This window comes from Wasmannia auropunctata, unplaced genomic scaffold (genome assembly GCF_000956235.1).
Source record: "Wasmannia auropunctata unplaced genomic scaffold, wasmannia.A_1.0 LD336106.1, whole genome shotgun sequence".
Classification (NCBI taxonomy): domain Eukaryota; kingdom Metazoa; phylum Arthropoda; class Insecta; order Hymenoptera; family Formicidae; genus Wasmannia; species Wasmannia auropunctata.
The window spans coordinates 4,257,240-4,271,929 of record NW_012026784.1 but is presented as its reverse complement, the minus strand read 5'-3'; the positions used below and the strand labels follow the sequence as shown (position 1 = coordinate 4,271,929).

At 36.3% G+C, this 14,690-nt stretch overlaps 2 protein-coding genes across 2 annotated transcripts; one reads left to right on the top strand and one right to left on the bottom strand.

The window, feature by feature from the left end:
• Nucleotides 1–1,357: 1,357 nt before the first annotated feature.
• Nucleotides 1,358–8,844, bottom strand: LOC105452933. Its single transcript, XM_011694495.1, has 7 exons — nucleotides 8,524–8,844; nucleotides 7,275–7,411; nucleotides 4,438–4,623; nucleotides 4,222–4,338; nucleotides 3,633–3,720; nucleotides 3,181–3,319; nucleotides 1,358–2,024 (listed from the first exon to the last, which is right to left on the bottom strand). Exons 1-7 carry the CDS (start codon nucleotides 8,564–8,566, stop codon nucleotides 1,814–1,816), a joined length of 921 nt encoding a protein of 306 aa, XP_011692797.1. The 5' UTR covers nucleotides 8,567–8,844; the 3' UTR covers nucleotides 1,358–1,813.
• A 2,558-nt stretch (nucleotides 8,845–11,402) lies between these two features.
• On the top strand, nucleotides 11,403–13,173 carry LOC105452923 (O-acetyl-ADP-ribose deacetylase MACROD2-like). Its single transcript, XM_011694486.1, has 6 exons — nucleotides 11,403–11,620; nucleotides 11,712–11,829; nucleotides 11,931–12,185; nucleotides 12,268–12,384; nucleotides 12,486–12,694; nucleotides 12,780–13,173. Exons 1-6 carry the CDS (start codon nucleotides 11,606–11,608, stop codon nucleotides 12,864–12,866), a joined length of 801 nt encoding a protein of 266 aa, XP_011692788.1. The 5' UTR covers nucleotides 11,403–11,605; the 3' UTR covers nucleotides 12,867–13,173.
• The last annotated feature ends 1,517 nt before the right edge of the window (nucleotides 13,174–14,690 follow it).

Genomic DNA, 14,690 nt, shown 5'->3' with positions numbered 1-14,690 from the left:
ATAATTAAATAGAGTACAACTGGTGTAAAAAATGGGAAAGAATCTGCAAATTATGGATTACTATATACAATATAATTAAGGCGTCACATCGGAATGTATTAATAAGATTTTTAATACACTCTCGTTAATGATAATTTAGGTACACCCGTTTATCTAACATCGTTAGCTGCCTTCGAAGGACCTTCTTATGTCTCTGTAATGTCGAGGTCTCATTTTTTATGAATTAAAACAAGTTATTATTATGTATACTATATTTATTATTATTATTATATGTATATAGTTGTTACTACTATATACCTATAATAATATTCGCGAAGGATAAAGATACTGTAAAAGTTATGCCGAGAGAGACATTTTAATTATTTTAATTGTATGTTGCAAGTATTTCACATTAAATGATTAAAATATACAAAGTATCTCAGAATTTATGAACAAACTGAGAGCATGTTTCCATAAGTGGAAATAAGAAGAAAATATTATGTAAAGTTTGCCTAGAAATGCAATTATAAATAATATTATTTTAAAATGACTAACTGAATTGTTTAAAGATAGTAAATATGATGTGAATATACGTATAATACACGTTCGATCTTTTTGTACACGAAATGTACACTTTCATATTTTGCGCAATAGAAGATCCGTCATTTCCTATTTTATATTCCGTTTCAATATTTGTTTATAATTTTGTAATTTTTTAACCAAATTTCATATAACATTTTCTTATTATTCCACTTGTAAAATAAGCTCCCACGATTTGTCTGTTAAATTCTGAAACACCCTGTTTCTTGTGTATTTTAGAAAATTATGTAAAATTTGAAGAATCAACTTATAATCAACAAAACTGTTGTAATGATAATATATGTACGCGACTAATAAGGTTTCAAAGTATTTTTTTCCAATGCTCATACAAATATAATGATGCGTAGATCAATATCTACGAATTGGAAAGCCTATCAATACAACCATCCGAGTTTGCGATTGAATGTCATTTTTTTAATTTCAAGTGATCATGCTGACATTCGATGCGATTGACAAATATGTCGCGCATATACTATAGCAATGAAATTCCATTACATCGTTTGTTGACTTTTATAATACTTATTGCGTGAATCAATGATATCTAATTCCATTTGTGTATAATTATGCATTAATATACGGGATCGATTGTTTTAATTGTAAAATTGGTAAATGTAATTGTTATAAATTATCATATCAAGATTCTTTCGAATTTTTAAAGAAAAATAATCTATGAGAAAATATAAAACAAAAAATACAATGAATAAATTATAAAGTTAATTTTAAAATATTAATTTTATCATTTAAAAATTATATACAAATATTAATATTTATTTTACGTATTATTTGTAATATTTATTTTGATATGTTGAGACTATTATTTTTTTTTAATAAAAAAAAATTTTAAATATTTTGTAAGGTTTATAACAGGATATCCTGGATACGTATTCAGAGATGACTATCTAAAAGATTTTTATGCATATTTTGTTTCACGGAGCCAGCTCTAGCAATAAGCCGGACTTAATTTAATCGTTAATCGACTCTTTAGATTCGCTATCGAAGATAATCGCAGATCTGTGATAATTACAAGATATGTGTGTTGATATGTATGTTATGTCTAATAAAAAAGAAATATCCGAAAAATAAAAGTTTGAAAAACAAATATACTGCACCTTTTCTCCAGGAATGACTAGCGCGAAGTGTCGGGAAAAACTACGTGTCGCTCGCGAACGGCGTCGATTTTTGGCGATACGTGTTTTTTTGGCATCGATGTGACAGTGGGATCCCTGGATATTCTTTACTCCATCGTATCGTATTTAACCTTTTTCACTTTGAAGTATCGGTAGGCCGCGTAGCCGGTGATCGTCAGGAGAACCGCGGCGGCCAACGTAGAGCCGACTGCAACTGGTGCAGTCTCGTCCCTGTTGGCCCTCGCGCTTAGAGAAGTGCACGAAAACTCGGCAGCAAACTCGTTGTTCTTGAACTTGAATGGTTGCAGCTTCATGTCTCTAAAATTTCCCATTTTCATGACAATATCTGAGAAATTCTCTCTTTATGTAGCTAACGGAAATGAAAAGAGTGACCCTAAAAAAGGTAGTTTATTTATCCGTTTTTGGGCCCTCGATTTTGGGACTAGACTGTATGCCGAATGGTACTCTATAATGAAACATTAATCAGAAAAGTTTCAAGTTAAAATGACAATTATTATCAGAGCTGGAGGGGGGGGGGAGGTGGAATTAAAGTTCATTACACTGATCGACATGCTAAAAGTTTTCTGGAAAAAAAGAGTGGTTTCCCGTAGACTTTGGAACGCTGAAAACGATGCTGCCCTTAAAATTTGTCTATCACGTCACATTTTTTAGAAAAATGAGGGGGGGGGGGTTAAATCCCTTAAAAAACAAGTTTTTCGGAATTTTTGAAAAATCGCAGCGAACAAATCTAACCTGTTAGAAACTTCTAAAAAATCTTAAATGAAAACTTAAACATTGTATAACTCGAGCCTAAAGTATCTCTTATGAAATTATTTACCTGTATCAGGTTCGTCCGCTGCAATTTTTCCAAAATTCTGAAATACTTGTTTTTTAAGGAATTCAATCCAATTTTTCTTAAAAATGTCACGTACGTGAGGACAGCATCGTTTTCAGCGTCCCAAAATCTACGGGAAACAACTCTTCTTTCGCAGAAAACTTTTAGCATATCGATCAGTATAATAAACTTTAATTCCTCTCCCCCCATCCAACTCTGATAATAACCTCAACTTGAATCTTCTCTGTGATTAATGTTTCATTATAAGGTATCATTTGGCACACAGTCCCATATCGAAGGACCAAAAAACCGGATGATTTTTAAGGTCACTCTTTGTCTAATATACTATAATGTATTATTTAAATGTAAATATTAGTAACTTGTGATGAAAATCGGTATTTAGCTCAAAATGTGGCCGATCGATTTTGAGAAATGTTATGATAAAATAAAAAAATATCTCAATTTTTGATATTAACTTTTTTTGATATTTAACTTTTCTACAAATTCACGTTTTATAGTTTCAAATATGGAAAAATGAAATTTTGTTTAGGTAAATATTAGAATTTTTGCATTATGCTCAATTTACCATATAATTAAAAATTTTTTTATTGATTAATTTGATAATATACGTTGGAATACCTCAAAAGTACGCTGGCATGATTTTTGCCGTCGGTAAGTGGAATCTCGGTTTCTTCGGAACAAGCATACGACTTTCCAACTGGTGTGGGAAACAGCATGGAACTATGTTTCTGACCGGTACTTAATCGAATAGTTTTATCTAAAAATATTAACAAAATCAATTAATCAATCAATTTAACATTTATAATTAATAATATATCATTCAATTTTCCTCGAAAATGTATGTCAAAAAATCTTTAACAGTTTTTAACGTATAAGCTTTTTAGCATGACAAGCGCAATAAGTTATTCAATAAATTAATTTCTTAAACTTGATAGCTGTTTCAAAATTGATAGCTTAATTATTGAAAATAAGTCAAACACACAAAATTTGATACTATTGTATTTTCATAAAACACGAAATAGCAAAACTATGCAAAATCCAATAATAAGATTGACATTGATTACGCTTACTTGGCTGAGCAATGTGTTCGAAGTGTTTGTCACTGGAGTTATAGGTCAGTTCGATTTTCTCGACGTACCAACGTTCACCACCTGGTGTCTGGAAAGTAAAATCGTATATGTCTCGTTAAAAGTAACAAAAAAATCTTACAAAGACTGATCATTTTTTTTATATAAATATATTTAAAAAAACAAAGATTGTTAAGAGATATCAAAGACAATTTAATATGACATATTCTTAAATACGTACAAGTATATAACATCTTATCACTCAAGCCTGCGTTTTTTTTTCTAAAATGTCACTTCTGATATAAATTTCTACTATTTTTATCCCGCATGTTGTATAGTTACTTGAATCGAGGCATAATTCGAGATGGAATATCGTAATAGTTTCTAGCACGCAATCAACGATATGAAGGTGAAAATGAAATGAACTATATCTCGGTAAAAGGGTCACATATCGATTTTCGCAAAAAGCAACACCGTGCCTGGCAATTCAGATGATTTACCCTTCGTAATTGTCTCTTGACCCGAGAATTTATCTCTCGACAGCTGTGGAAAAAGACACGATGTTATAATATATGTATATATAAAAGATTACCTTAGCGAAACTCCAAGATAGTACAAAGGCTTTCCACTTCAATGACATTGTCACCGTGTTTTCGTTATCGCAATTTCCGGTCACAGTTGCATCGTCAGGCACGTAGATATCCGCTTCCTAAAAATATAAATATCAATTATATAATTATCTATCGTGTTCAGTACAGTGATCAAAGATTTCCTTTTTTGCAGAATTTAATTTAAATCCGATTCTTACTTGATCTTCGCCGAGTCTTGTGCGATACTTGATAGTGATAAGCGCATCTACTTGAAGAAGAATGCAAGCTTGTCCATTGCTTCCATCTAACCGATACAAGGGTTGTTCCGTGGAAAACGGTTTGTGCGTGGTCGACGTAGTTGATGGCACGATCGTGGTTGTTTTGAGTTCAGAATTGACTATCGGCTTAAAAAGAAGATTACGATATAATACAATTTAAAAAAAGTAATATTTATTTATAAGACGAAACAATAAAAGTTTCTATATTGATAAAAAAAATTATCGATAAAAATAGTTTAATAAAATTGTTAATATCTAAAAAATTGTCCTCTCTCTCTCTCTCCTCTCTCTCTCTCTCTCTCTCTCTCTCTTTCTCTGTCTTTCTCAATAAAATTTCCATTTCATAATTTTTTAATTTTATAACATACACCGTTTATTGTTATACTCTAGAAAGGTACCTTCCGCTTAAAAGCTTATGACCTTCTGTAGAAGGTCACCTGTTATTGTAACAAGTTTTGCAATAACAATTTTTTGTTGCAATAATAATTAATTCTGTGTGTAACGAATAGTTAACATAAAAACAGATATAATATAAGTCAACATAACAATATGTATATATATATTCAATTACAAAGCATAAGAAAGAATATAATACCAAAGAGGGTGGCAATAGTAAAAGTTTCCAGTAAATTGCCGCAAAGTCTTTGCACGAGGCGACGTCACATAATACCATCCAAATGTCAAGGAGTAAAAGCAGCTACCGGACGTTATAAGAGCTTAAGCCTAAGAGGTCAACAAATCCATTGTAAATATATTGAGTCAAAGCGCAAGGATGGGGAAACTCAAATACAAAATTTGGTAAAGTTTTTACTTTTCACAAATGGAATTTCTAAAATGTAATGATTTAATTTTCATCTTCCCAATATTACAAATTAATGATTTTTTTAGTTTCGTAATTACTTAATTGTCGTTAAATTAAAGTAGACATATTTAATTCCCGATTTAATTTTAGACTAGAATATTAGCCTTATTAATATACAATTATAATTTTTTTCATAATGGAAATGATTTAGGATATACAAAATACAAATGTCTCAAACCTTTCATAATTTTATAGTTCACTGACTCAAGTTATTCTGACATCATAACACTTACATAAGAAGATATTAATGGAAATCTGAACAAACAAATTGTCGACATATTTCAAATGTTATGATTCGTCGAACATATCAAAATGCACTTATAACATTTACAATTTTGCAATATTATAATGTATAATGTATAGTGTCTTACACAAACTATTTTTCAGCTTTGCATTTAAAGAACTAATTTTTTCTCAATAAAAATCTATTTTATTAAAAAAAAAGTAACTTTTTAATTTTCATAACATTTTTTAATTTATATAAAAAAAATTAAGTTAAATAATATATAACATTTGATTTATATGTATATATGTGTGGATGTGTGTGTGTGTGTGTGTGTAAAATATAATATATAAGTATCTTTAAAAATGAATATTTTTACCCTTATCTTAATCGTCACATTGTAAAATCTCCGTTTAGAGGTCATAACAGCGCTAGCGGCATTTACAGTCGGAAGTTATAGGTACGACTATCATGCGATAGCGATGAAATGTAAATTATATGGCGGGTACCGTTCAACGAAATATTTGCAAGCAGCAACAGGCTACGTTCAACGGAATTGATAAACGGGTTGGGCATGAGGGATCACGCTAGATCGAGACGATTCCGTTTTCTTCTTGACACTTTACGACTGTAAATCTAGTTAATCTGATGACGATGATTTATGATGATTGATAATAAAAGTTGTAAGTATCATATATCTCGAAAGTCATATTTTAAAAAGACTTTGAGAAAGATTAACCACGCCTTTATCACAATATATAGAAAATTAGTTAGAATTTTTTCTTCTATAAATTTTATTTATGCCATTCGCAGCTTTTTTGTACGTACGTGTAAGTTACAATTAGCGTCAAGTGTGAACGCTATTAAAATATAGTAGAATGGATTAAGAGACAGCGAAATAAGGTCAAGGTCTGCGGCAAAGAGCTGCATGAAAGTTTTGATAAGACTGCTTTACGTATAATACCAGCGCTCCTTTATGAATTCCATGCATTATCATACGTTATAGCGATCGCGTAAAACTGCCATTGTGGCCGCCCGGTGTAAGGTCAGCCTTGAGAAAGCACAGATTCCTACCGCGGCAGGGATTTTCAAACTTTTCTGAAAATGGGGACGCACCCGTAATTGCTATCCGTATTATATAATCAAATAATAATGCTCGATGCCGTCTTTTAGGGAGAAGGATGTTAATTATCGGATTTGAGTCTTAGGTTAAGTAAGCGTCCGTAATAAGTGGTAATACGATTACGCGCAGATTTAGTAATGCAGCTTGCGTATGTAGGAGCGGTCGCCGCCCACTACTCTAAGGACATTAGCGTGTGGACGTATATGCACGGATATACACGATCCAACGTAGCACTTTTTATCCCTTTGGCGACTGTTAGCACATTCCACGAATCCATTTAAATGATTACTCCTGCGTATAGGCATATAAATCGCTGTATTTCTAAAGGTGCGTATTGGTCACTGAAAGGAGTATTGTATATATTCGTTCGAACGGTATTATAATTACAAGAAATCAAAAGAAGTTAAAAAAGCTCGCAAATGGCCATTTAATGCAATAAAATTTTAAAAAATTTTATTATAATTTTGATGTAGAGCAACAGAGAGAGAGAGAGAGAGAGAGAGAGAGAGACAGAATGCTATAATTAATAAAGAACGAGAAAGTAGAAGTATCATATAAAATTTGCTTACCAAGGGCAATCTCGTCCTCGGAGTAGGATACTCCAGGTAGACTTTCGGCATTCTGCGTGTGGTATAACGGTGCTCGTCCACTTGTCGCGGCATTGGCGAAGGAACGGGGACACTAAATGCTATGCCCGAGACACACCCTGCCGAAAATTATTTCAATAAAATAAAATGTCGCGATGTCGCAATAATACTATCGTACATACAACAGTTTTACAAAGTTTAAAAGTAAATTGAAAAGATTTGTAAAAAAAACGCGCTATCAAAAGTTTATTATTTAATTTACACACATCTGTTACTTTTCCCTCGTTATTTTCATATTAAACATCTAATCAAGTGTGTAACTTTGTCATCCCTTGCATGAAAGAGTTTCTTCGTGTTCTCCACAAATTAAAATTAAGAAGAAATTAGGATAAATATTGTAATAAACGCGTGCAAAATTTGAAAAAGTATATCTTGTAAATATCTCAAGAAAGTACAAGATATATTTACATATTTAGATTATAAAACTATATTTGTAGTTATGATAGAGAAAGAATCACTCAAATAATTTATCTAAGAGTTCCACATCACTTGTGAGATTTTGTTAAAATCGATATTTATCACAAAACGGATTTGACTTCATTTACTACAACATTTATATATGTAAAGCAGTAATATCTACAGTATTACAGTCATAATTATAATTACAGAATTATAATAGCAAGAAAATAATAGTTCCAAAATTATTTATTGCAATTATAAATTCGATTAGAATAAAGAACATCAATGCATATTGAAAGCACAATGCACTATCAATTTCATTATTTTTTTTCATGACAGATGATGTAGAACACAACTTTCAGCTTTTCCATATATCCAATTAGTGACGTTTGACATTTTTTTTATGAACCTTTGACATATCATGTGAATGAAGAAATAATTCTGTGCATATTCCTTATTGTTTCGTATATATTTTTATTTTACTCTACTTTCTTTCTCTTCGTGTACTCAAAACTGAGTGAACTATAATACGAGAGACTCTCACGCAATCATTGTACGACTTTTTCCATTCGAACGTCAATGTCTTCAACGCATCTAATTGCAAAAGTTAAATGGCGCGACTCGTTACTTGACGCAATCCCCGTGTGATCACGAACTCTGCACGACTCGCTTCTCGCGATGATAGCAGAAATGCATATAAATGCACTCCTTTTCTAATTAGGGAAAGGGATCACGATTTTCTCTCTCTCCTTCTCTCTTTTAGAAAACTCACACAATAGGAAAATCGCCCTGCAGTGTTCGCCCCGACGTGCCATAACGCTGCCGCTGCTGATCCTACCTCCTTGATGCACTCCCCGATGGGTCCAACAATCAAATTAAACGGAAGAACGAGGAAGGATATGTTGTTACGCGGTAATATATATAAAATCGCACGCGATACGTATGCCGGGACGGTTGTTCGGTGGCGACGTTCGCGAGGCTTGTGAAGAGAAGCGAGAGAAAGCTCGGGACCGTGGACGGATCGATAGCGGGGCGGCTTTCAGCATGCGCTACTACGCGGCTACCGTTCTGCACAACGCGGTGGAAAAAGCACTACTCCGGCCGCCGGTGCCACCACCGCCGTTTCCCCGCCGATGACGTCGTCGCCGTGGTCGTCGGCGTTGACATCGGCGTCAGCGTCAGCGTCGGCGTCGGCGTCGGCGTCGGCGTCGGCGTCGGCGTTGTCCGTCTCGTCGTCCGAGACTGTTCATTCACTTTAGACGTGCATCGAATCTATGCGCAAGGGACTTTGCTCCGCGGTTTCACGCAAGCATAAATGTAAAAATGACATCGGAGCAAAATTAAGAAACTCGCGGGTTTTTTTGCCAAAATTCTGAAATTCTTAATTTGTCGTTGGCGCTTTCTCGCTTCACCGTATTCGCGAACACTAATTTTTTTTTATACCCAAACAGAAGAGTAAAAATAATATCAATTTGACGTAATATTGACCGAATTTCATTTAAATGCCAATATTACGTCAAATTGATATTATTTTAACTTTTATGTTCTCCTTGGGTAGCTTCTCACATCAGTTCCTCTTGTCTGTAAAAACTATAAAAATTTTATTGTAATTCTTTCTCATTTCGGCATACACCAAAAAATAATTTTGCTTGAAGAAATAAGTAGAGAATATGCGATATGTACTCGTATAAGTGCAGGAACATCTGCTTCAGTTTAATAATTTTCCTACTCGCGTGGGCTTGTTATTAATGAAAGGCTTATCTTTTCAGAAAAGATTACAGAAGTTAAGAGAAAAGCTTAAGGAGTTTGACGAGGAGAAAAGAATGATATTTTTATACCTTTTCCTTTTACTCGCATAAGTTCTCTTATACTAAAAAAAAAGGTATACTTTCGTGCTCTGTATAGTCCAAGTATTTCATAATACATGTCAAAACTTTTGTAATCATAAACATACCGAGTGTCACATAATAACTCGTGTGCAAGCTCTGACAAGAACTTCCGCTTTTTCATTCTCGCTGCGGGCGATCGAGGACGTGATGCGGCACAGGCGCAACGTAGGTAGTAGCTGGGTCTTGCTATACGAACGAATATACGCGGGATTCGTGGAGGTCGTATTTCGGTGACCTGACGTGGGCGGCACGTTATATCCGAATGTTCGAAATACCGTTGAACTGTCAATCTTTCTTTCGAACTGGATAAACACGTGACTCACTTCCACGGAATATCCGAAAAGGATTCCATTATTGCGGCTTACTTTTGAATTTTCATTAATACGCGCGACAAAATGCAAATGCACTATGAATGAATAGTATCTGTATGTAAACAACCAACGTATAATTGGGCGATAGATTTTTTTTGTGTAACGTTTTGTTTGCGCTATTTACTACTAATTTTACTTGAAAAATGAACTTCAAGTTCAAAAATAGCACATTTTGAGCTTTTAAAGCAAAATGTAATTCGAATGAACATGTAAAATTTACAGGTGACCCATTTACAGAGTATTTCGTGCATGCAAAAATAACATGTGTATGTGTAAAAGTATTCTTTTAATTAAATTAGATGTCTTTGATAATTTGAGAAAAAATACGTGAAATATGTATAACTAACAATAAATTATATACATTTTCACGTACATACATGCCGCTCTTAAAATTACAAACTCAAAGTAGAGTAAAAATTCCCACAGAAACCCTTCTCGTCTATTTCTTGTGGAAAATTTACGTTGAGATTTATCTTGGGATTTTGTTGAAGTAAGTACAACCAGTTCAGTCAGAATATAAAGCTATATGGCATTTACGTGACTGCCAGCAGCATTTCGATAACTATGCCGAATGGGGTTAACATCTCTATGCTGAAGGTACATTTTCGTATATAAACGCCCACGGAAATGAGCGCACCCACGTGAATCTCGATTCATTCCAGCTTGATTCATAATTGCAGTAGAATCGTCTATATATCGCATCGTTCGCGTCCAGCGTGCATATCGATGCATAATTGAATCGCGTAATCTTATGCGATATAACGTTACGTTGATCTGCTTTTCTGATTAATGCTGTTGCTAAATCGAGTCAACGCTGTTTCGTTCATTACACTGACATCGATCTAATTTTATCGCAAACAGCCAATGACGACCGCGTTTATTTATTTTGCAATGACGATTCTTTACCTTTGTTGACTTCCTTTCACTTTTCTTATCAATCTCCTTGAAAATAATATGTACGGACATAAAAAGGAGCAAAGAAGAGGAAAGAAATTATTTGCTATATATACATATATGTAATCGTTATTGTTTCACTACGACTATATTATTTTTTATTTTTTACATCTTTTTTGTACATACATTAATATACTTATACAGAAATCCTGTATAAGTATATTAATGGTGCTTTTAGTTTTATTTCTTTACGCATTTACGTAATTCTTTTAAAGCTCTAGAAAATTTTAACGTCTACAACACGTTTTCCACCGATCTGTGCCGATTCCGCGCCACAATCACGAAAAAAACATATTACCATCGGGTAATTTATCCTCGCGTTGAAAAGTTCTCAACGTCTCTTCTAGATGGCACTACCAATACAGAAAATGTGCAACGTGAAGAGCATTTTGTCGCCAGATGGCGATAGTAGTCCTACCGCCGGCCGATCGGGGGAGTCGCCAGTGGTCGCCAGTCGGAATCGTTCTTTATCCACGTCGCGAGCGAGAGAGAGAGGAGTTGAGTTTTTGCAACGATTCATGTACATACATATCTCTCAAGATATACGGCGAAATTTGCGACGACATCGCATGATCGTTTGCGGGAACGTGACGTTGATGACTGACAAGGTCTCTCGAAAGTGATTCTCGCGTCGCGGAATATGCTGGCTTTGAAAGTAAGGCAGACGAGTGTATCTGGCATCGCGTGACTTCCAAGTGACTTCCTACAGACTTGCAAGAACCGAGAACGCTGCTTTTGGTTTCTAGGCGACCGTTGTTAGTTGCTCCTTTAGACGCACTCGTGTCCTTCAGAATTTCCTGTTGAGAGGTAACTCGGCCGCCTCTGTCGAACCTGAGGGGAAGATGTCGTTCGAGGACGAGAAACGTAAGGAATCGCTTACAATGAATGATCAATCAAATGATCATGACGAACACTCGAAGAACTGTAAAGTATCCTGATGTCTTTCCTGTTATTTCTGTAAATAGAAAAATTCTTGAACATGTCGGCAGAAGAAAAGAGAAGCTTTTACAAAGCAGGAGTAACGACTCTCGACCAGATTCCCACATGGTCAAAGTACTGGGACAAAAACAAGTCCAATATCACTAAGACCATAGAAAAGGTTGAAAAAGTTGACGGGACCATAGCTAAGAAAGTATCGATGTGGCAAGGAGACATAACGTCTCTTGAGATAGATGCGATTGTCAACGCTGCTAATTCGAGTCTTTTGGGAGGTGGTGGAGGTACAAAATGTTCTTAAACTTTTTATGTACTTGAGAGGTACAAAATATTTCTGTATAATAAAGTAATGATGAAACATTTTAGTCGACGGAGCCATTCATCGAGCAGCAGGACCAAGTTTAAGGAAGGAATGCGCGACGTTAGGAGGATGCAGAGTTGGCGAAGCTAAAATTACCGGGGGTTACATGCTGCCAGCTAAATGTAAGTAATTTGTTGGTACATGAGTTGTTTGCTCAATTCTTAATACAATCTATGTAATTAACTCAATTAAATTTAAATAAAACATGTTTTATTCATTTCAGATATTATCCACACGGTTGGTCCACAAGGTGAGAAGCCGGATAAATTAAAAGAATGTTACGAGAATAGTCTGACTCTGGCTAAAGAGAATCGTCTACGCACTATCGCATTTCCATGCATATCAACTGGAATTTATGGATATCCACAAAGGCCAGCGGCAAAAGTAGCTTTATCAACCGTTAAGAAATTTCTCCTCGATAATAAAGATGCCGTAAGATTGCGCATATTCAACAAATTGTTATTTTAATAATTACGATCAAAAATAGAAATTAAATTTTTATTTCAATTTTTTTCAGGTGGATAGAGTCATTTTTTGCTTATTTCTGGAAACTGACAAAGACATATATGAGGAGCTATTGCAAAAATACTTTGCTCTTAATTAAATATTTCTTGGTAGATAAATTTCTACTTCTGCAAAATCTGTCACAATGTATTTGGTGTAATCTTAGACATTGTATTTGAAGATTAATATATAATACTATAGATTCATATAGAACAATACTAGGTAATTTTAATCATTTTAATCTATTTTAAATCATCTTATTTTCTTCCTAACTTTATTTCAACGCCAAAACGAATACGATCATACATAACATAGAGAAGTTATTATCTAATTTTATTCGTTAATTTAAAAAAGTTAAGACTGCTTTAGAACAAATTTCCTTCATTAAAAAAAATTTTTTAATCTAACCAATACCATAATCTTCTTTTCCAATGCCTACTTTCGCTCCTGCACGAAGAGCGATTCTGAATACAATTTGTTTGCGTTAGCTATTCGTGATGGAATACAAGATTAACTTGAGGTACATTAAAACTGAATAGAAATGCAAAGCACAAGCGCGTAACATGCCCGGCAAGTTTCGTTGAAAAAATATATTGGGATGCAACACTCGGACCGAGGCAGAACACGTCCCGGCCGAGTCGTCAAACCAGACTTGCAGCAGCTCTCTGTATGCTACTTATTATTTTGGGAGTGACGTCTTGGTCGCGCGAGTTAACCTTTAAAATTGGAATCGTAAAAGAATATTACAATTTTGCTGCAATGCGATGGTGTTCCGCGACCAATTTGGGATTCTCTCGCGCAATGTTATCCGCCAGTCGATGAACCGACACTCGAGAAAACGACAGCGCAAAGAATTGAAAATATGCGCGTTGAGTGCGTTCAACTGAATTGGCTGGTGCCGGGCGGCGTCGGCGGCGAGCCGGCGCGGCGCGCGCCACCTCGAGGGCAGTCGAGGGTCGACGATGGCGACCGACGGCGCGTCGCCATCTTGAAAAATCGAAGTGATATCTGTGCGTGGCGATAGGTGGGGGACGGTTGGTCGGTCGGTCGTTAACGCGGTACATCTCGGACACGGGAAGTTTGTCACAAATGGGCGAATATCCCTGAGCACGGAGGACCGGCTCGATCGGGCTATCGTACACGAGCCGCGCATTTTCGCGGTGTTCTCGTGTCGCGCGACACACGGCACGTAACTGAGCAACACGAACGCCGTCGTGTGTGCTCGTCGTTGCCGTCGTAGTCGAGATCGTCGCTGCCGTCGCCGTGCCGTGGTGGTCGCCGTTACCGCCGCCTCGAGCCCCTCGAGTACACGGAACGGAGCACACCCAAGGGAGTCCACAGTCGGTCGCTCCTCGCGGCTCGCCGATCTGCCGTGGCGAGGGTGTGCGCTGTGCGATCGCGATCGCGCCCAGTGTAGTAGAGTGAGTACAGTGTGCACGCCGGGAGGAAGAGAAAAAGAGAGAAATAAGAGGAGGAGGAGGAGGAGGAGCACAGTGTAGCGAGATAGGAGTCGCGAGCGGTGTGGCGTTGGCGATTGGCGATCGTGCGCCGGTCGGTACCGTGTATATAGCTCCGAGCGAGCTGCGAGCGTCGCGAGGGCCAAGCGTGTCGTACGTCCGACTCCGCGTGGAGCAAGTTTGTCATCGTCATCGTCGTCGTCGTCGTAATCTACGCCCGCTCGGGGTCGAGTCGCCGTCGTGCAACGCGAGGAGAGTACGAGCGAGCCGTAATGGGCGAACGAAACGTGCATGCGCTCGCGGCGTGAGCAGCCAGCAGCAGCAGCAGCATCAGCAGCATCATCATCATCTTCGCGTCCGACCTCGGATGCGCGCGGTACGTGAACAGGAGGAACGTGGAGAAATCGCGTGCGAGGTATCGCTGGGTAGAAAGAAAACGAGAAAGAGAACCGTCACTTGATATCGCT